Consider the following 21477-nt stretch of genomic DNA (forward strand, 5'->3'; position numbering starts at 1 on the left):
TTTTCTTTTCAAATTTGTTGAGCACTCTAACAAATTTTAGAATTTTCTAAAGAGAAACTTCAGAATTTTTTTCAATGTCATAGGCATAAAGAAGTCCTTTTGTCAAAGAGTTGAAGCATTTTCAAGAAGTAATACTTGAAATGATATTATCAAGTCTCTCCCCATTTGACTACTAAGTCATGGCATGCAGGTAAACAATTTACAAATTCATTAAGAAAACATAGACTTTATAGAATGTGTAGTTAGAATCAGGTATTTTTACTCCTCTTTGCTAAATACAGTGATGAAACAACTCAGGAAGACTCTTAAACAGCAAGATAATTAAAACATTCCGACATGGTAACAGAGGGAGCATACTACCTTGAAAATGTCAATTTCCAAAGACTTGCGGCTAGCAACTGGGAAAATGGTAAGCATTACTCATAGGTCTGTGGACTACTGAAAAGTCTATTCAAAACTTACTTATTTCCCTTTGTCCAGAGCACATGGGTTCACTGCCTTGGACGGATTTACTGCAAGAACAGAAACTACCTTCCCATCCCATCATAATTTCCTTATGACTAACTAGTAAGAAGAAATTTATCAGATTCAAGGAAAAGAATACTGGCCCAGTAGGAATACTGTATACTACAATCAAGGGCATTCCTCACAGATTTGTGTGGCTTCCTGGCCATTTTTTAACTGCCACTACTATACAATAATTCACAAGCCCAAATGTATTCATCCTCCCAGAATGCTGCCAGACTAAAACGTCTCTACTGGATCTCTACTGACTGGACAATACATAATCTTCAGTCTCCTAAGTAAGCAACTCCAAGTTTTTGTTAGAGTTCTACCTCTAAGAACAGCATTTGCTATAACCCCACATTATCTGAGATGGGGTGCTAAAGCTAATTTTCAGTTGGACTTCAAGTAGCATTAAGGATGGAGAAAATGTAGGTGTGGCAGCTTCCAGAAGCTTAGAAGACTTGGCAGAGAAAAGGTATTCTCAGCTCTCTAAAGGACAGAAGCAGCAACTAAACAGAGAGCTGACAACAAGGGGAATATGCCAACACAGGGAATAGTGTGAGTTTTATTTTATTAGGGAGATTACCTTTACCGTATCTTAACAACTAAGAACTGAACCTTATCCTCAACAAGAGGTCACCTATCTAAGGAAAACAGCAGAACGTGAGCTTTCTGATGGGCATGTAAGAAAAAAAGAGTAGCGTGGAGCAGTGCACACTTGATAAACATCAAAGAAAAAGCCTCTCTTGCTACAATACCATGACTGAAAAATACAAAGAAGGAAAAGGAAAACAATGGGTTATCTTTTAGGTATCTAGAGTATGAAGTACTTGGGGGACATCAATGTAGATAAGCATCTTGTAACTAAAAAAACAAGTCTGAAGCTTAGAACTTATCAGGTAGGCATCTTAACATCTCTGAAAACAGTATATTAAGATATTTGAGAGCACATTCACACAACTTTTATTTCACTATATTGCTATAATTGCTCTATTGTATTATTAGGTATTGTTGCTAATCTCTTACTGTGCCAAATTTATAAATTAAACTTTATCATGAGTACATATGTATAGAAAAAAAAACAGTATACATAGAGTTTGGTACTATCCACGATTTCAGACACCCACTGGGGGTCTTAAAAGGTATTCCACACCGGTAATGGGAAATACTGTATTAGCAAAGAATTGATAGTAAACTTTTTAAATATCCTACTGTACTCAGCATAATGCTTTCCTATGGATACCAAAACAGCAACAAGTCATCATGCCATTTGGAAATGTGTAAACTGCTAAGATAATTTACAAAGAGCTAAAGAAAGATCTAAGAAAATCTAAGGTAAAAAAAATTGCCATATAAGAAAAACATTTGGAAAGCTAAATACTCTGGCACTTACTGCAGAGGGATCAACTTTCCAAACATGGGGTTCAAATATCTCTTGTAACGTTACATCCAAGGAACAAGATATGAATGAATGTACTGGGTTAAGACAGCAACCAGCGAGCTAAAAGAAAAGCAAATGAGTAGCAACAAAATACATGCCTGACTCACAGAGTAGTCACAACCATTCACATCAACACCATCAAGTACAAACTCAAGTCTCAGAGCAACAACAACAACAACAACAACAACAACAACAAAGGGAGAATTAAGACAAAACACAAAGAATTAACACAAGAAGCAATTCAGAGACAATTCTTAGTGGGGTGCCTAAATAATAGGGATCTCTCCAGTTCTGAAAGCAAGCAGTTTTTTTCTTTTTCTCTTGTTTAAGATGAGGTCTCAGAGAAGGTGAACACGAGACTTCCAGCTCCCTTCCAAATATTCTGACCAGAAACTGATGGTTTGAGGATTAGTTTTACACAGACATTGGGACAGACAGGCATAGCATACTTCTTAGACTTCTTAATTTAAAGATACGATATAGGGGCACCTGGGTGGCTCGGTCAGTTAAGCATCAGCTTAATTTCAGCTCAGGCCATGATCTTGCATTCGTGAGTTCGAGCCCTGTGTCAGACTCTGTACTGACAGCTCAGAGCCTAGAGCCTGATTCAGATTCTGTGTCTCCCTCTCTCTCTGACCCTCCCTTGCTCTGACTCTTTCTCTCTCTCTCTCTCTCTCTCAAAAATAAACATTAAAAAAAATTTAACTAAACAATAGTAAAGATACGATGTAAAACTAAGCTAGTTACAACAGAAAAAGGAGTTCAATAAATTCTTTTAATTACATCATCAAATTCCTCAGGAAATCAGACAACTGATTTAAAAAATTTTTAAAAACCTTCAACGAAAAGAAGAAGGATAGAGTTTGTGTGATGATCTTAAAAGCCTCGCCTATGATTTAAAATTCATGAATTTTTAACACAGAGACTTAAAAATATACGTTTTGCTCAGCTTTTTACTTCCTTAATATTCAGGGTTGCATTATAGAGAGTATCCTCAGGTAAACAAAGTAATGCTTTAGTAGTAAAACTATAAACCTACAATGAAAGTTATGTTAGATCATCTAGATCATCACTGTCCAACAGAAATATAATGCAAGCCCCTTATATCATTTTAAATGTTATAGTAGCCACATGTACAGTAAAAGAAACAAGTATAATTAACTTTAATAATGTTACCAAATATAGTCAAAATATCATTTTAGCATGTTATCAAAATTTTAATTAATGAGATATTCTTTTTTTCAAATCAGCCATTCAAAACCTTATGTACATTCCACTTTTATAGCACATAAGAATTCAGACCAGCCACATTTCAGGTGCTCAAGTGCCACACCTTACTTGATGGTAGAACTTTAGATGTTGGTAAGATAAAGATATATTACGGTTTCAAAGATTCCTGCTTACTTTACTTAAAAATACATAAAATACATTTAATTTAGTTTAAAAGAACCCTACCTATATTTCCTCATTCTCATATCTCACTTCCAAAACTCTATCAAAAAGCAAATTTTGATTCCAAATATAATGTAAAAGGAAATGAACATGGCTGCAATGACAAACTTTTAAACCACACAAATAATGGCCTATTAAAAATTGAAATTAGCAACATTCCCCTCCTTAATTAAAATGTACTGCTATTACACTTGAACCTTACCTTCCTAAATTCATCTCTGCCAAAGCCTTCATGTTTTCAAAATGAAAAAGAAAAACACATTTAACACACAGGAAAAAAACAGCTGTCCCATTTCAACTTTAAGGCTATCAATTATTAACTTTCATCAAACAGATCTTTGATATTATATTGAACCATTTCTTCACATCTTTCTGGGGTTGCCACATGTACTGATTTTTAAAAGTTATCATTGCAGTAAAATTATGGGAAAGAAAAAAACAGTTTATAAAATTTGTTATTTTAATGTTTAATTTTAATTTTCTAAAATATTGCCATTTTTATACTTTCTGAATTAAAGTGAGTTAAGTAACATGAGTAGCATGAGTCTATATTTGGAGAAGAAAAAACTCTTGAACAAAAGCATATCCCTTGCTACAAAAAGTAACTGTGTCTCGTAATTTTTACTTGAATTATATAATTTGCATATCTATATTATAAACCACAGAAATGGTCAGAGAAAATTTAAGTTATTATTCTTTGAATTTTTTCCTCGGATATAAGAGGTTGGCAGGGTAGTAGGGCAGAACAGGGGGAAGAGAGCTAGACCTAGTGTTTGCCATTTTATTTTTTATTGAGTCAGAGATGTGTTTTTCCACCAGGATTGTTCTAAGGTAAAACAATGTGTCACTAGATTCAACCTCTCTACAAATAAATCCTTCCCATGGATTCTGGGTTTTAATGAAGGAAAGGAAAGAAAAACTCAAAATGTGAACTCAAAAAGAGCACAGATTTTGGGGAGCCTGGGTGGCTCAGTCGGCAGGGCGTCTGACTTCCACTGAGGTCATGATCTTTCACCTTATGAGTTCGAGCCCCGCGTCAGGCTCTGTGTTGCCGCTCAGAGCCTGGAGCCTGCTTTGGATTCTGTGTCCCCCCCCCACTCAAGCTCTGTCTCTCAAAAATAAATATTTTTTTTTTTTCAACGTTTTTTATTTTATTTTTTGGGACAGAGAGAGACAGAGCATGAACGGGGGAGGGGCAGAGAGAGAGGGAGACACAGAATCGGAAACAGGCTCCAGGCTTCGAGCCATCAGCCCAGAGCCCGACGCGGGGCTCGAACTCACGGACCGCGAGATCGTGACCTGGCTGAAGTCGGTCGCTTAACCGACTGCGCCACCCAGGCGCCCCAAAAATAAATATTTAAAAAAAAAAATAAGAGTACAGATTTTGAGTAATCCATACAAGAACAAGAATGACAACCTTTTGCTCCTTTAACTTCAAATTCTGATTTGTCAAAACCTCTTTTCTGAACGTTTTTAAATAACTCTAGTAATTATTCTTTAGATATTAACATATACACAGGGCACATCTGGTATTCCTGAATAAACTGTGAATTACTTGGAGAAAAGTTCATCTATATCCATAACTTACAATAATTCCTACTGTAGTGCTTTGTATATATTAGTAGTACAGTAATTACTGATCACAACCATAAAAATAAATTCAACTTTGGTCACTTACAAACTCAGCACCAAAAGTTATCTTTTGTGTGCACTATTTTTCCATTAAAGAACCAATTCATTTTTTTATTAATATTTTTATTTTAGTTAACATACAGTACAATATTGGTTTCAGAAGTAGATTCAGTGTTTCATCATTTACATACATCATCCTGTGCTCAATACAAGTGCCCTTTTTTTTTTTAATGTTTATCTTTGAGAGAGCGTGAGCAGGAAGGAACAGAGAGAAAGGGAGACAGAGAATGTGAAGCAGGCTCTGCATTGCCAACACAAAGCCCAACTTCGAAACCATGAACCATGAGATCATAACCTGAGCTGAAGTTGGACACTCAATGGATTGGGCCACCGAAAAAAACTGTCAACAAGTTTCCAAATTTGAAGAAAACTATAAATGTACAAGAAGTTCCACAAAACCCAAATACAAGAAACATGAAAAAAAGTACAATCAGGCAGCTTTGAATCAAACTGCTTAGATCAGGAATAAAGAAAAAAATCTGAAAAAGAGGAAAAAAAACCACACTATATATACAGGAACAAAGATTAGGAATGGATCAGATTTCCTAATGAAAACAATGCAAGACAGAAGTCAATGAAACATCACCGAAGCACTGTGGGGGCTGGGGGTGGGGGAACTGTCAACCTATATGCAAAGAAAACATCTTTACAAATCAAAGGCAAAATGAAGACTCAAACATACAAGAGCAGCTCCACCCTTCATGAATTATTATTAAATGAAGTCCTTCAGACAGGAAAAGTATATCAGGTGGAAATCTAGAGTTAAAGAATGAAAGAGCTCCAGAGGTGGAAACTATATAAATATATGAGATATTTTATTATTTTAATTTCTTTAAAAGATAATTGTTGGGGCGCCTGGGTGGCTCAGTCGGTTAAGCGTCCGACTTCGGCTCAGGTCACGATCTCACAGTTCGTGAGTTCGAGCCCCACGTGGGGCTCTGGGCTGATGGCTCAGAGCCTGGAGCCTGCTTCAGATTCTGTGTCTCCCTCTCTCTCTGCCCCTCCCCCGTTCATGCTCTGTCTCTCCCTGTCTCAAAAATAAATAAAACGTTAAAAAAAATAAAAATAAAAATAAATTAAAAAATAAAATAAAAGATAATTGTTGAAGCAAAAATATTAATACAGAATGAGGGTTACAACATATATAATAGGAAGACACAGGACAAAACTAGCATAAAGGACTGGAGAGGAGATATGGAACTGTACTATTCTTTTTTTTTTTTTTTTTAATGTTTATTTATTTTTGAGACAGAGAGAGACAGAGTATAGTAGGGGAGGGGCAGAGAGAGAGAGAGGGAAACACAGAATCCAAAGCAGCCGCAGGCTCTGAGCTGTCAGCACAGAGCCTGATGCAGGGCTCAAACTCACCAACTGTGAGATCATGACCTGAGCCAAAGTATACGCTTAACTGACTGAGCCACCTAAGTGCCCCTGTACTATTCTAAGTTCTTACACCACATCTGAAATAGTATGAGATCCCTTGAAGGCAAATAGAGATAAATTAGAGATTTCTACTATGAACCTTAAAGCAACCAGTAAAATAACAAAACATACTTATAGCTGATAAATCAACAAAGAAAATAAATACTAAAAAAATTCCATTAAATAAAAAGTAAGCAGAAAAATAAAAAGGAAACAACAATATAAAACAAAATGACAGGGGTGCCTGGGTGGCTCAGTTAAGCATCTGACTCTTGATTTCAGTGCTGGTCATGACCTCACAGTCATGAGACCAAGCCCCATGGAGCCCACTTAAGATTCTCTCTCCCTCCCTTGCGCACTCTCTCTCAAAAAACAATAATAATAATAATAATTTAAAAAATAAAACGAAAGATTTAAACATAAGCATATCAATAATCACATTAAATATAAATGATCTATTTTCCTGAAAAACCTAGAAAACACTGTTTTCTAGTCACAAAAGACTACCTACTTTATGATTCCATAATGAAGTGTCCAAGAGTAGGCAAACCCACAGAGATAGAAAGCAGATTAGTGATTACCAGTGGCTGGAAGAAAGGTAAAAAAGGGAGACTAGGGGCGCCTGGGTGGCTCAGTCGGTTAAACGTCCGACTTCGGCTCAGATCACGATCTCGCGGTCCGTGGGTTCGAGCCCCGCGTCGGGCTCCGGGCTGATGGCTCAGAGCCTGGAGCCTGCTTCCGATTCTGTGTCTCCCTCTCTCTCTGCCCCTCCCCCGTTCATGCTCTGTCTCTCTCTGTCTCAAAAATAAATAAAACGTTAAAAAAATTAAAAAAAAAAAAAAAAAAAGGGAGACTAATCAGTAGAGAGTTTCTTGGGGGGGGGGATTAAAATGTTCTGAAATTGAACAATAGTAATAGATGCACAACTTTGTAAATACACCAAAATCACTGTATCATATGCTTTCAAAGGGTGGATTTTACAGTGTGTGAACAAATTAAAGATACAATAAAAATACAGTGAAAATACAGGAAAAAAGCAAAAGAAATATTAATAGCAGCATACATATTTTCTTGGATCTAGCCCTGCAAGAAGACTGTAATTCCCACTTCACTCCAAAAGGTTTGGATACATGATTTGCGCTGGCCAATAAAATCTAGATAGAAGTTACATCTACAACTCCCTAACAGACACTTTAAGGTATTTCCACTCTATCTCTTTTGCATCTGCCACAGGTCTGGTTTATCCTGGATAAGGGGTGGTCATTAGTCCTGGAATAAAGAAGTATGGAACAAAGATGTACTCAACTTGCAGCTTAAAATGAATATGAAATGTGAGGAAGAAATAAAACTTTGTTTTTGTAATTTTTAAAAAAGTAAATGGTAAATATTATAAGGCAAAGATCATTCATTTGTATTTTTAAAAGATATAAATATATGTTGCCTAGCTGAGGAACTTTAAAGGCTGGAAAATGTATAATATTTTAACACTATTCAAAAGAAAGGTACAATGACTATGTAGATTTCTAAGCAAACAGTATTACCAAAGATAAAGAAGGGGTTACACAAGAGGGCATAACAAACCTAAATGTTTAAATACTTAATAAGTACAACTTCAAGATACATGAAACAAAGACTGAAATAATTTAAAGAGAAACAGACAAATCCACAATTATAGTTGGGATCATCCATACTCTTCTGTCCATATCTGATATCAAAAGTAAACAGAAAACCAGAAAATAAATAGTAGACTTAAACATTATCAATCCATTTTAACCAACTAATGTTTATAGAATACTCTACCCAACAGTTTAATATACCCTCTTCTCAAGTTCACATAAAATGTTTACCAAAATAAGATAATATTCAAGATCATAAAAGAATTCTCAATAAATTTATTTATTTTTTATTTTTATTTTTTTTAATATATGAAATTTACTGTCAAATTGGTTTCCATACAACACCCAGTGCTCATCCCAAAAGATGCCCTCCTCAATATCCATCACCCACCCTGCCCTCCCTCCCACCCCCCATCAACCCTCAGTTTGTTCTCAGTTTTTAACAGTCTCTTATGCTTTGGCTCTCTCCCACTCTAACCTCTTTTTTTTTTTTTTTTCCTTCCCCTCCCCCATGGGTTTCTGTTACGTTTCTCAGGATCCACATAAGAGTGAAACCATATGGTATCTGTCTTTCTCTGTATGGCTTATTTCACTTAGCATCACACTCTCCAGTTCCATCCACGTTGCTACAAAAGGCCATATTTCATTTTTTCTCATTGCCACGTAGTATTCCATTGTGTATATAAACCACAATTTCTTTATCCATTCATCAGTTGATGGACATTTAGGCTCTTTCCATAATTTGGCTATTGTTGAGAGTGCTGTTATAAACATTGGGGTACAAGTGCCCCTACGCATCAGTACTCCTGTATCCCTTGGATAAATTCCTAGCAGTGCTGTTGCTGGGTCATAGGGTAGGTCTATTTTTAATTTTCTGAGGAACCTCCACACTGCTTTCCAGAGCGGCTGCACCAATTTGCATTCCCACCAACAGTGCAAGAGGGTTCCCGTTTCTCCACATCCTCTCCAGCATCTATAGTCTCCTGATTTCTTCATTTTGGCCACTCTGACTGGCGTGAGGTGATATCTGAGTGTGGTTTTGATTTGTATTTCCCTGATAAGGAGCGACGTTGAACATCTTTTCATGTGCCTGTTGGCCATCCGGATGTCTTCTTTAGAGAAGTGTCTATTCATGTTTTCTGCCCATTTCTTCACTGGGTTACTTGCTTTTCGGGTGTGGAGTTTGGTGAGCTCTTTATAGATTTTGGATACTAGCCCTTTGTCCGATAAGTCATTTGCAAATATCTTTTCCCATTCCGTTGGTTGCCTTTTAGTTTTGTTGGTTGTTTCCTTTGCTGTGCAGAAGCTTTTTATCTTCATAAGGTCCCAGTAATTCACTTTTGCTTTTAATTCCCTTGCCTTTGGGGATGTGTCGAGTAAGAGATTGCTACGGCTGAGGTCAGAGAGGTCTTTTCCTGCTTTCTCCTCTAAGGTTTTGATGGTTTCCTGTCTCACATTCAGGTCCTTTATCCATTTTGAGTTTATTTTGTGAATGGGGTGAGAAAGTGGTCTAGTTTCAACCTTCTGCATGTTGCTGTCCAGTTCTCCCAGCACCATTTGTTAAAGAGACTGTCTTTTTTCCATTGGATGTTCTTTCCTGCTTTGTCAAAGATGAGTTGGCAATACGTTTGTGGGTCTAGTTCTGGGGTTTCTATTCTATTCCATTGGTCTATGTGTCTGTTTTTGTGCCAATACCATGCTGTCTTGATGATGACAGCTTTGTAGTAGAGGCTAAAGTCTGGGATTGTGATGCCTCCTGCTTTGGTCTTCTTCTTCAAAATTACTTTGGCTATTCGGGGCCTTTTGTGGTTCCATATGAATTTTAGGACTGCTTGTTCTAGTTTCGAGAAGAATGCTGGTGCAATTTTGATTGGGATTGAATTGAATGTGTAGATAGCTTTGGGTAGTATTGACATTTTGACAATATTTATTCTTCCAATCCATGAGCAGGGAATGTCTTTCCATTTCTTTAGATCTTCTTCAATTACCTGCATAAGCTTTCTATAGTTTTCAGCATACAGATCTTTTACATCTTTGGTTAGATTTATTCCTAGGTATTTTATGCTTCTTGGTGCAATTGTGAATGGGATCAGTTTCTTTATTTGTCTTTCTGTTGCTTCATTGTTAGTGTATAAGAATGCAACTGATTTCTGTACATTGATTTTGTATCCTGCAACTTTGCTGAATTCATGTATCAGTTCTAGCAGACTTTTGGTGGAGTCTATCGGATTTTCCATGTATAATATCATGTCATCTGCAAAAAGCAAAAGCTTGACTTCATCTTTCCCAATGTTGATGCCTTTGATTTCCTTTTGTTGTCTGATTGCTGATGCTAGAACTTCCAGCACTATGTTAAACAACAGCGGTGAGAGTGGGCATCCCTGTGGTGTTCCTGATCTCAGGGAAAAAGCTCTCAGTTTTTCCCCGTTGAGGATGATGTTAGCTGTGGGCTTTTCATAAATGGCTTTTATGATCTTTAAGTATGTTCCTTCTATCCCGACTTTCTCAAGGGTTTTTATTAAGAAAGGGTGCTGGATTTTGTCAAAGGCCTTTTCTGCATCGATTGACAGGATCATATGGTTCTCTTTTTTTTTGTTAATGTGCTGTATCACGTTCATCGATTTGCGAATGTTGAACCAGCCCTGCATCCCAGGAATGAATCCCACTTGATCATGGTGAATAATTCTTTTTATATGCTGTTGAATTCGATTTGCTAGTATTTTATTGAGAATTTTTGCATCCATATTCATGAGGGATATTGGCCTGTAGTTCTCTTTTTTTACTGGGTCTCTGTCTGGTTTAGGGATCAAAGTAACACTGGCTTCATAGAATGAGTCTGGAAGTTTTCCTTCCCTTTCTATTTCTTGGAATAGCTTGAGAAGGATAGGTATTATCTCTGCTTTAAACATCTGGTAGAACTCCCCTGGGAAGCCATCTGGTCCTGGACTCCTATTTGTTGGGAGATTTTTGATAACCGATTCGATTTCTTCGCTGGTTATGGGTCTGTTCAAGCTTTCTATTTCCTCCTGATTGAGTTTTGGAAGAGTGTGGGTGTTTAGGAATTTGTCCATTTCTTCCAGGTTGTCCAATTTGTTGCCATATAATTTTTCATAGTATTCCCTGATAATTGTTTGTATCTCTGAGGGATTGGTTGTAGTAATTCCATTTTCATTCATGATTTTATCTATTTGGGTCATCTCCCTTTTCTTTTTGAGAAGCCTGGCTAGAGGTTTGTCAATTTTGTTTATTTTTTCAAAAAACCAACTCTTGGTTTCGTTGATCTGCTCTACAGTTTTTTTAGATTCTATATTGTTTATTTCTGCTCTGATCTTTATTATTTCTCTTCTTCTGCTGGGTTTAGGCTGCCTTTGCTGTTCTGCTTCTATTTCCTTTAGGTGTGCTGTTAGATTTTGTATTTGGGATTTTTCTTGTTTCTTGAGATAGGCCTGGATTGCAATGTATTTTCCTCTCAGGACTGCCTTCACTGCGTCCCAAAGCGTTTGGATTGTTGTATTTTCATTTTCGTTTGTTTCCATATATTTTTTAATTTCTTCTCTAATTGCCTGGTTGACCCACTCATTCGTTAGTAGGGTGTTCTTTAACCTCCATGCTTTTGGAGGTTTTCCAGACTTTTTCCTGTGGTTGATTTCAAGCTTCATAGCATTGTGGTCTGAAAGTATGCATGGTATAATTTCAATTCTTGTAAACTTATGAAGGGCTGTTTTGTGACCCAGTATATGATCTATCTTGGAGAATGTTCCATGTGCACTCGAGAAGAAAGTATATTCTGTTGCTTTGGGATGCAGAGTTCTAAAGATATCTGTCAAGTCCATCTGATCCAATGTATCATTCAGGGCCCTTGTTTCTTTATTGACTGTGTGTCTAGATGATCTATCCATTTCTGTAAGTGGAGTGTTAAAGTCCCCTGCAATTACCACATTCTTATCCATAAGGTTGCTTATGTTTATGAGTAATTGTTTTATATATCTGGGGGCTCCGGTATTCGGCGCATAGACATTTATAATTGTTAGCTCTTCCTGATGGATAGACCCTGTAATTATTATATAATGCCCTTCTTCATCTCTTGTTACAGCCTTTAATTGAAAGTCTAGTTTGTCTGATATAAGTATGGCTACTCCAGCTTTCTTTTGGCTTCCAGGAGCATGATAAATAGTTCTCCATCCCCTCACTCTCAATCTAAAGGTGTCCTCAGATCTAAAATGAGTCTCTTGTAGACAGCAAATAGATGGGTCTTGTTTTTTTATCCATTCTGATACCCTATGTCTTTTGGTTGGCGCATTTAATCCATTTACATTCAGTGTTATTATAGAAAGATATGGGTTTAGAGTCATTGTGATGTCTGTATGTTTTATGCTTGTAGTGATGTCTCTGGTACTTTGTCTCACAGGATCCCCCTTAGGATCTCTTGTAGGGCTGGTTTAGTGGTGACAAATTCCTCCAGTTTTTGTTTGTTTGGGAAGACCTTTATCTCTCCTTCTATTCTAAATGACAGACTTGCTGGATAAAGGATTCTCGGCTGCATATTTTTTCTGTTTAGCACACTGAAGATATCGTGCCAAGCCTTTCTGGCCTGCCAAGTTTCAAAGGAGAGATCAGTCACGAGTCTTATAGGTCTCCCTTTATATGTGAGGGCACGTTTATCCCTTGCTGCTTTCAGAATTTTCTCTTTATCCTTGTATTTTGCCAGTTTCACTATGATATGTCGTGCAGAAAATCGATTCAAGTTACGTCTGAAGGGAGTTCTCTGTGCCTCTTGGATTTCAATGCCTTTTTGCTTCCCCAGTTCAGGGAAGTTCTCAGCTATAATTTCTTCAAGTACCCCTTCAGCACCTTTCCCTCTCTCTTCCTCGTCTGGGATACCAATTATGCGTATATTATTTCTTTTTAGTGTATCACTTAGTTCTTTAATCTTTCCCTCATACTCCTGGATTTTTTTATCTCTCTTTCTTTCAGCTTCCTCTTTCTCCATAACTTTATCTTCTAGTTCACCTATTCTCTCCTCTGCCTCTTCAATCCGAGCTGTCGTGGTTTCCATTTTGTTTTGCATTTCGTTTAAAGCGCTTTTCAGCTCCTCATGACTGTTCCTTAGTCCCTTGATCTCTGTGGCAAGAGATTCTCTGCTGTCCTGTATACTGTTTTCAAGCCCAGCGATTAATTTTATGACTATTATTCTAAATTCACTTTCTGTTATATTATTTAAATCCTTTTTGATCAGTTCATTAGCTGTTGTTATTTCCTGGAGATTCTTCTGAGGGGAATTCTTCCGTTTGGTCATTTTGGATAGTCCCTGGCGTGGTGAGGACCTGCAGGGCACTTCCCCTGTGCTGTGGTGTATAACTGGAGTTGGTGGGCGGGGCCACAGTCCGACCTGATGTCTGCCCCCAGCCCACCGCTGGGGCCACAGTCAGACTGGTGTGTGCCTTCTCTTCCCCTCTCCTGGGGGCGGGATTCACTGTGGGGTGGCGTAGCCCGTCTGGGCTACTTGCACACTGCCAGGCTTGTGGTGCTGGGGATCTGGCGTATTAGCTGGGGTGGGTAGGCAAGGTGCACGGGGGCAGGAGGGGCAGGCTTAGCTCGCTTCTCCTTAGGTGATCCCTTTAGGAGGGGCCCTGTGGCAGCGGGAGGGAGTCAGATCCGCTGCCGGAGGTTTGGCTCCGCAGAAGCACAGAGTTGGGTGTTTGCGCAGAGCGAGCAAGTTCCCTGGCAGGAACTGGTTCTCTTTGGGATTTTGGCTGGGGGATGGGCGGGGGAGATGGCGCTGGCGAGCGCCTTTGTGTCCGGGGGCTCAGCAGGTCTCCCTCCCTTTGTCCTCCAGCCTTCCCGCTTTCTGAGCAGAGCTGTTAACTTATGACCTCCCAGATGCTAAGTCGCGCTTGCTGTCGGAACACAGTCCGTCCGGCCCCTCCGCTTTTGCCAGCCAGACCTGGGGGGGCTCTGCTTGGCCGGCGAGCCGCCCCTCCGCCCCGGCTCCCTCCCACCAGTCTGTGGAGCGCGCACCGCCTCGCCGCCCTTCCTACCCTCTTCCGTGGGCCTCTCGTCTGTGCTTGCCTCCGGAGACTCCGTTCTGCTAATCCTCTGGCGGTTTTCTGGGTTATTTAGGCACGTGTAGGTGGAATCTAAGTGATCAGCAGGACGCGTGGTGAGCCCAGCGTCCTCCTAGGCCGCCATCTTCCCTCCCTACCAAGAATTCTCAATAAATTTAAATGGCTGTTGCTAAAACAGGGCTTAAAAATATACAGCACCAAACAAATACTAGAAAAGAAGAAAGATCACAAAGACATTACATATAAATGTAAAAAAAAATCATAAGACAACTACAGATCAATATTTACCCTGAACAAAGATGCAAAAATTCCAAATACAATTTTAGCAGATCAAATCCAACAATATTTTGTAAAGACAATTTATCACAACCAAGTGGGATTATCTCAGGAATGCAAAGTTGGTTTAACATTCAAAAATCAATGTAATTCACCATATCAGACTATAAAAGGAACACTACATGATCATTTCAGTAAATGGAGAAAAAGCATTTGACAAAATCCAAAATCTATTTCTTTTAAACTCTAAGCAAATGAGGAAGATAAAGAAACTTCCTCAATCTGATAAAAGCCATCTACAAAAGCCTACAGTTAACATATTTAATGTTTCATCCCTAAGATCAGGAAAACAAAAATATACATTCACCACTTACATTCAAATTTGTACTCAAGGTATTGGCCAGTTGTAATAAGGCAAGAAAAAGAAATAAAGGCATCCAGATTGGAAAGAAGAAGTGAAAGTGCTTTAATCAGAGTTAACATCCTCATTCACATTACAAAATCTAATGTAATCTAAAAAAATAAAAACAACAAAACCTACCAAAACAACAAGTTTAGCAATGCAGCAGGATATATAAGGCAATACAGTTCAATCAAAGCCTCAGTAAGTGTTTTTGTGGAAATTAACAATTTGTTTTAAAATTCATATGGGAATCCTGAGAAACTTAACAGAAACCCATGGGGGAGGGGAAGGAAGAAAATAAAAAAAGAGGTTAGAGTGGGAGAGAGCCAAAGCATAAGAGACTCATAAAAACTGAGAACAAACTGAAGGTTGATGGGGGGTGGGAGGGAGGGAAGGGTGGGTGAAAGGGTGGGTGATGGGTATTGAGGAGGGCACCTTTTGGGATGAGCACTGGGTGTTGTATGGAAACCAATTTGACAATAAATTTCATATATTGAAAAAAAAAAAAAAAAAAAGAAATGTTCCAAATTAGGCATTTTAGGAAAGGTATAGGTTATTTTTTCAAAATATTCTTCCCAGTTTAAAAAAAAAATAAAATCTTTTGCATTAAAATAATTAATTAATTAATTAAATAAAATAAAATTCATATGGGAATGTTAAGTTCCAAAAATAGTCAAAATGGAGAACTAAGTTGGAAGATTAACACTATCTCATTTTAAGATGTATTATAAAGTTACACTAATCAAAAGTGTACTGTATTGGCATTAAGACAGAAAACACACCAATGGAACAACTAATTTTTGACATAAGTGCAAAAATATTTAAGTCAAGAAAGGGTAGCCTTTTCAACAAATGGTACAGGAACAATTAAATATGCATATTCAAAAAATGAATTTTGATCTATACTTTGCTCCATATACAAAACTAACTCCAAACTGATGAGATCTAGGGGTGTCAGGGTGGCTCAGTCAGTTGACTGAGCCTGAGTTGACTGGGCCTGATTTAGGCTCAGATCATGATCTCACAGTTCGTGAGCTCCAGCCCCACATCAGGCTCTATGCTCACAATTCAGAGCCTGCTTGGGATTCTCTCTCTCTCACCCTCTCTCTCTCTCTGTCCCCTCCCACTCACGCTGTCTCTCTCTCTCTCTAAAAATAAATTTAGGGGCGCCTGAGTGGCTCAGTCGGCTGAGCATCCAACTTCAGCTCAGGTCATGATCTCGCGGTTTGCGAGTTCGAGCCCCGCGTCGGGCTCTGTGCTGACAGCTCAGAGCCTGGAGCCTGCTTCGGATTCTGGGTCTCCCTCTCTCTCTGCCCCTCCCCTGCTCATGCTCTGTCTCTCTCTGTCTCAAAAATAAATAAAACATTTAAAAATAAACTTAAAAAACACCGCTTTAAAAAAAAAAAAGGGATCAGACCTAAACAAAACTTTATAAAAAATCTTCTGTAAAAAAATACAGGTATCAAGCTATCTGACCTTGAGTCATCAAAAGGACAATCCATAAAAGAACAATTTCAAACTGGACAATCAAAATTTACAACTTCATCAAAATTTACAACAAAAGATACTGTTAAGAGAATGATAAGCCACAGACTAGGAAAAAATATTTCAAAACATATTATGTGAAAAGAATTCATATTCCAAATGTTCAAGGAACTCTTAAAATACAATAATAAGAAAGCAAACAAGCTAATTTTAACAGGCAAAAAATTCAAACAGACATTTTATCAAAGAAGATACATCAATGGCAAATAAGCACATAAAAAGATGCTCAACACCATTAGGAAAATCAAATTAAAACTACAAGATACCAGGGGCCTAGGTGGTTTAGTCAGTTGAGCGTCCAACTTTGATTTCAGCTTGGGTCATGATCTCAATGGCTCGTGGGTTCGAGACCTGTGTCAGCCTCTGTGCTGAGAAGGGATTCTCTGCCTCTCTCTCTCTGCCCCTCCCCTGCAAGTGCTGTCTCAGTCTCTCTCAAAAATAAACTTCAAAACAACACAAAAAAACTACAAGATACCAATATATGTTAGCTAAAATTAAAGACTATACCAAGTATTGGCAAGGATGTAGAGGAACTGAAATTTTCATATACTGTTGGTGGGAATGTGAAACGTATAGGCCCTTTGGAAATAGTTTGGCAGTTAAATGTTCACCTATCATATAAACCAGCCATTCCAATTCTAGGTATTTGCTCAGGAAAAATGAAGCATTCGTCTATCTGTACAAAGGTTTGCATACAAGTATTTACAACATTTCATAATAAAGAGTGAATAAACTAGCATATATCCATACTATACAATACCACTAAACAAGTAAAAAAAATGAACTATTCACACACACTACAACATGGATGAATCTCAAAATAATCATGCTGAGTAAAATACACCAATAAAAAAAGTGCATACTCTATTATTCCATTTCTATAAAATTCTAGAAAATGCAAACTAATCTACATAACTGTAAGAGATCAATGGCTGCCTGGGGATGCAAAGGAGAATAATGGATATGTTTGTCTTGCCTTTGGTGATTATTTCACAGATATATACATATGTCAAAACCAATCAAACTGCACACAAATATGTGTAGTTTATTATGTCAATTATATATGAAAAAAAGCTGTTAGAAGTTATGTTCTTATCTTAAAGCCAATGGTAGTATACATCTTGACTGAACACAAAAGGGGGCTCTTCCAATGATTCTTTTGTAGCTGAAGCCCAAAATAGATTCTGATAATAATATAGTGAAGGGACACACAGGGTCCAGAGTATACATTGCTAACAAATGACTATTCTATTTCATGCCCATTAAGAGAAAAAGATACTGCCTTCTATGAGTAAACTGAATGAAGAGATTTCCTACTCTAAACCATAAATCAACCATCCACCCTAAATTAAATTACTTTACAAATTAACCAAAGGTGCTACTTATAGAGTTTAAATCAAAGATGGCAGTTTTGGGGCACCTGGATGGTTACGCATCCAACTGTTGATCTTGGCTCAGGTCATGATCTCACAGTTCGAGAGTTCAAGCCCCGTGCTGGGCTCTATGCTGACAGCATGAGCTTGTTTGGGATATGGTCTCTTCCTCTTTTTGCTCCTTCCCTGCTTACACACACACACACACACACACACACTCACTCACTCACTCTCTCTCTCTCTCTCTCAAAATAAACTTTAAAAAAATAAAAATAAAAATGGTAGTCTTATTTGCCTTAACAAAATTCTAAAATTCAGTAACAATTTAGGGAATTTGCTATATTAACAAAAAACATCTCTAAAGCTATCTGAGCCAGGAGGAAATTTTAATACAACTTTAGTTTTAAGACCAACTCCTCCAAAAAAGACGTGAATACTTTTGTTAAGTAATTTTGACAAACAAGGAGACGAAAACTAGAAAATAAACATTCTAAAAAAAGTAAATTTTGATTATGGCATATATATATAAATGAATGGCTGAGTTCATATAATTGCAGAGAGAGAAAAGCCAAGCAACCTCACTCACCTATTTTGTTCCTCCAGTTTAGCCAGGAGTTCTAAGTCGTCTGGACTCAACTGTGAAGGGGAAGATGGTGAAAGGGCTGGCGTGGATAGTGTGGTAGATGAGGATGTAGTGTGTAATGAGGCAGATGGACTTGCCACCTGACTGGCCATCTGACTGACTGTATGTGATACTGTGTTCTTCACCCATGAGAGAGTAGAACTCAGCTTTTCTGCAACCTTGTCTGTCGCCACCTACAAATAAAAATTAAAGTTGAAAATATTTTAGTTTTACTACATTTATTACCAAGAACTTGGTAACCCTGTTAAGTTTTACTTAATAACCACCATCACAATATTTTCTTTGAGGTGATAAAGGTAACACTCACTTTACCAACTAATCTAGCCTAACATTAGCTTTTGGGAAATATTTATTTCAATTCTGCAATGTGAACAAACTAGAACAGTGTTTTCGAAACTACAGATTGAAACTCATCAGGAAGTAATACAATCTACATGAGAAAGAAAACCAGCATTTTTGAAAAATGAGAAAGAACAGGGGCACCTGGGTGGCTCAGTCAGTTAAACATCTGACTGTTGATTTCAGCTCAGGTCACGATCTTGTAGTTGTGAGATCAAGCCCCGTGTCAGGTTCTGTGCTGGGTGTGGAGCCTGCCTAAGATTCTCTCACCCCTTCCCTCTGCCAATACCCTGCTAATGTGCAAGCGCTCTCTCTCTTACAAAAAAAAAAAAAAAAAAAAAGGAAAATAACAAAAAATATCAGTGTCAATATATACTGTCTTATGAAATTGTTTCAGTTACATGTGTGTATTAAAACTACATACTACATGTAGATATAATTTATGAGCGTACTGAGTTGGGATATAAAATGTATTCTGTAGGGACACCTGGGTGGCTCAACTGGTTGAGCGTTTCACTCTTGATTTCAGCTCAGGTCATGATCCCCAGGTCGTGGGATCGAGCCTTGCACAGGGCTCCACGTTGAGCCTGCAGCCTACTTGAGATTCTCTGCTCTCTCCCTCTGCTGCCCCCCACCCCAATTTAAAAAAAAAAAATGTATTCTGTAGTCAAAATCATTTGAAAGCCAAGGATTAAAATATGTCCATTTGGTGATAAGGATAGGAGAATGCTGTAACATTACTAATAATTCAATAAAAACTGGGTTTGCTTAGCATAAGAAGTAATGAGACTCATGACATCTGTCTTCAAACAACAACAGAGTATTTTTAAAAAAGAGAGACGTTTTCTAGAGAACAAAATTATGATAAATGGTTGAGTTAGCAGAGTGGGAAAGATGCAAAACACAATTTTCACATAGTTGGAACTACTCAGAAATAGAATGGCATGCCTAGAAAGAGGAGACATTCCCATCACTGGCTAAAATAAAGCAGTAGTTATTAACAGCTAAACATCACAAGTTTAAGATAACTTTCTAAGTAAGCAACCAGAACTTAAAAAGCCCTTAAGATCTCAATCTCTCTTTACCCAAAGGATACAAAAATGCTGATTCGAAGGGGCACACAGACCCCAACGTTTATAGCAGCACTATCAACAATAGCCAAAGCATGAAAAGAGTCCAAATGTCCATTGACTGATGAATGGATAAAGAAGATGAGTTATAGAGAGAGAGAGTGGAATATTTCTTGATGATCAAAAAGAATGAAATACTGGGACAGGCAGCCGCCACGATGGACGTGTTCCTCACGATCAGTTGCCACAAGACCACCATCTTCATGGACGCCAAGGAGTCGACTACCATGTTTGAGCTGAAGCGTACCGTCGAGGGTATCCTCAAGCAGCCGCCCGGTGAGCAGCAGCTGTACAAGGATGACCAACTTCTGGATGATGGCAAGACACTGAGAGAGTGCGGCTTCACCAGTCAGACGGCAGGGCCACAGGCCCCAGCCACCGTGGGGCTGGCCTTCAGGCAGATGAAGCTTTCAAGGCCCTGCGCATGGAGCCCTTCTCCAGTCCACCCAAGCTGCCCGATGTAATGAAGCCACAGGACTCAGGAAGCAGCGCCAACAAACAAGTGGTGCAGTGAGAAGGCCCCTGGCCCATCCCCAGTGCCCCCCCACCAATAAAAGAGATTTGGGTGTCAAAAAAAAAAATGAATGAAATATTGTCATTTGCAACAATGTGGATGGAACTAGAATGTATTATGCTAAGTGAAATAAGTCAGAGAAAGACAAATAGCACATGATTTCATTCATATGTGGAATTTAAGAAACATAACTGATGAACATAGGGTAAGGGAAGGAAAAATAAGATAAAAACAGAGAAGGAAGCTAACCAGAAGAGACTCTTAAATACAGAGAACTGACGGTTGCTAGAAGGGTACTGGGTGGGTGATAGGCATTAAAGAGAGCACTTGTTGGGATGAGCACTGGGTATTATTGTAAATGATGAATCATTAAATTCTACTCCTGAAACCATTATTACACTATATGCTAAGTAACTTGTATTTAAATAAAATTTAAAAAAAAGAAATAGCAAGTGTTGGCAAGAATGTGGAGGGAAAAGAACCCTTGTACGCGTCTGGCATAAATGTCAATTAGTGCAGCCACTGTGGAAAGCACTATGGAGGTTCCTCAAAAAATTAAAAACAGAAACACCAAATGATGCAGAATCCCACTTCTAGGTACGTAACCAAAGAAAATTAAAACAGGAGGGGCACCTGAGTGGCTCAGTCGGTTAAGCATCTGACTTCAGCTCAGGTCATGATCTCACCACTCGTGAGTTCAAGCCCTGCATCGGGCTCTATACTGACAGCTCAGAGCCTGGAGCCTGCTTCAGATTCTGTGTCTCCCTCTCTCTGCCCCTCCCCCGTTCATGCTCTGTCTGTCTCTCTCTGTCCCAAAAAAAATAAATAAAAAACGTTGAAAAAAAAAAAAATAAATAAATAAATAAAACAGGAGGGGCACCTGAGTGGCTCAGTCGGTTAAGCATCTGACTTCAGCTCAGGTCATGATCTCACCACTCGTGAGTTCAAGCCCTGCATCGGGCTCTATACTGACAGCTCAGAGCCTGGAGCCTGCTTCAGATTCTGTGTCTCCCTCCCTCTCTGCCCCTCTCCCACTCACACTCTGTCTCTTTCTCTCAC

General features: G+C 38.4%; 1 protein-coding gene and 1 pseudogene across 17 annotated transcripts in view; one reads left to right on the forward strand and one right to left on the reverse strand.

The window, feature by feature from the left end:
- The window catches only part of EVI5 (ecotropic viral integration site 5), a 235234-nt gene that overhangs the window by 158976 nt on the left and 54781 nt on the right, over positions 1-21477 (reverse strand). For all 17 annotated transcript variants that reach the window (XM_042952838.1, XM_042952836.1, XM_042952839.1 and 14 more), the window contains one exon: positions 18379-18608. In XM_042952838.1, the coding sequence (XP_042808772.1) occupies positions 18379-18527 (149 nt within the window). In that variant the 5' untranslated portion in view covers positions 18528-18608. The remainder of the gene's footprint in view (positions 1-18378; positions 18609-21477) is intronic.
- Positions 20051-20418, forward strand: LOC122228018 (annotated as a pseudogene).

The sequence above is a fragment of the Panthera leo genome, chromosome C1, assembly GCF_018350215.1.
Source record: "Panthera leo isolate Ple1 chromosome C1, P.leo_Ple1_pat1.1, whole genome shotgun sequence".
Taxonomy (NCBI): Eukaryota; Metazoa; Chordata; class Mammalia; order Carnivora; family Felidae; genus Panthera; species Panthera leo.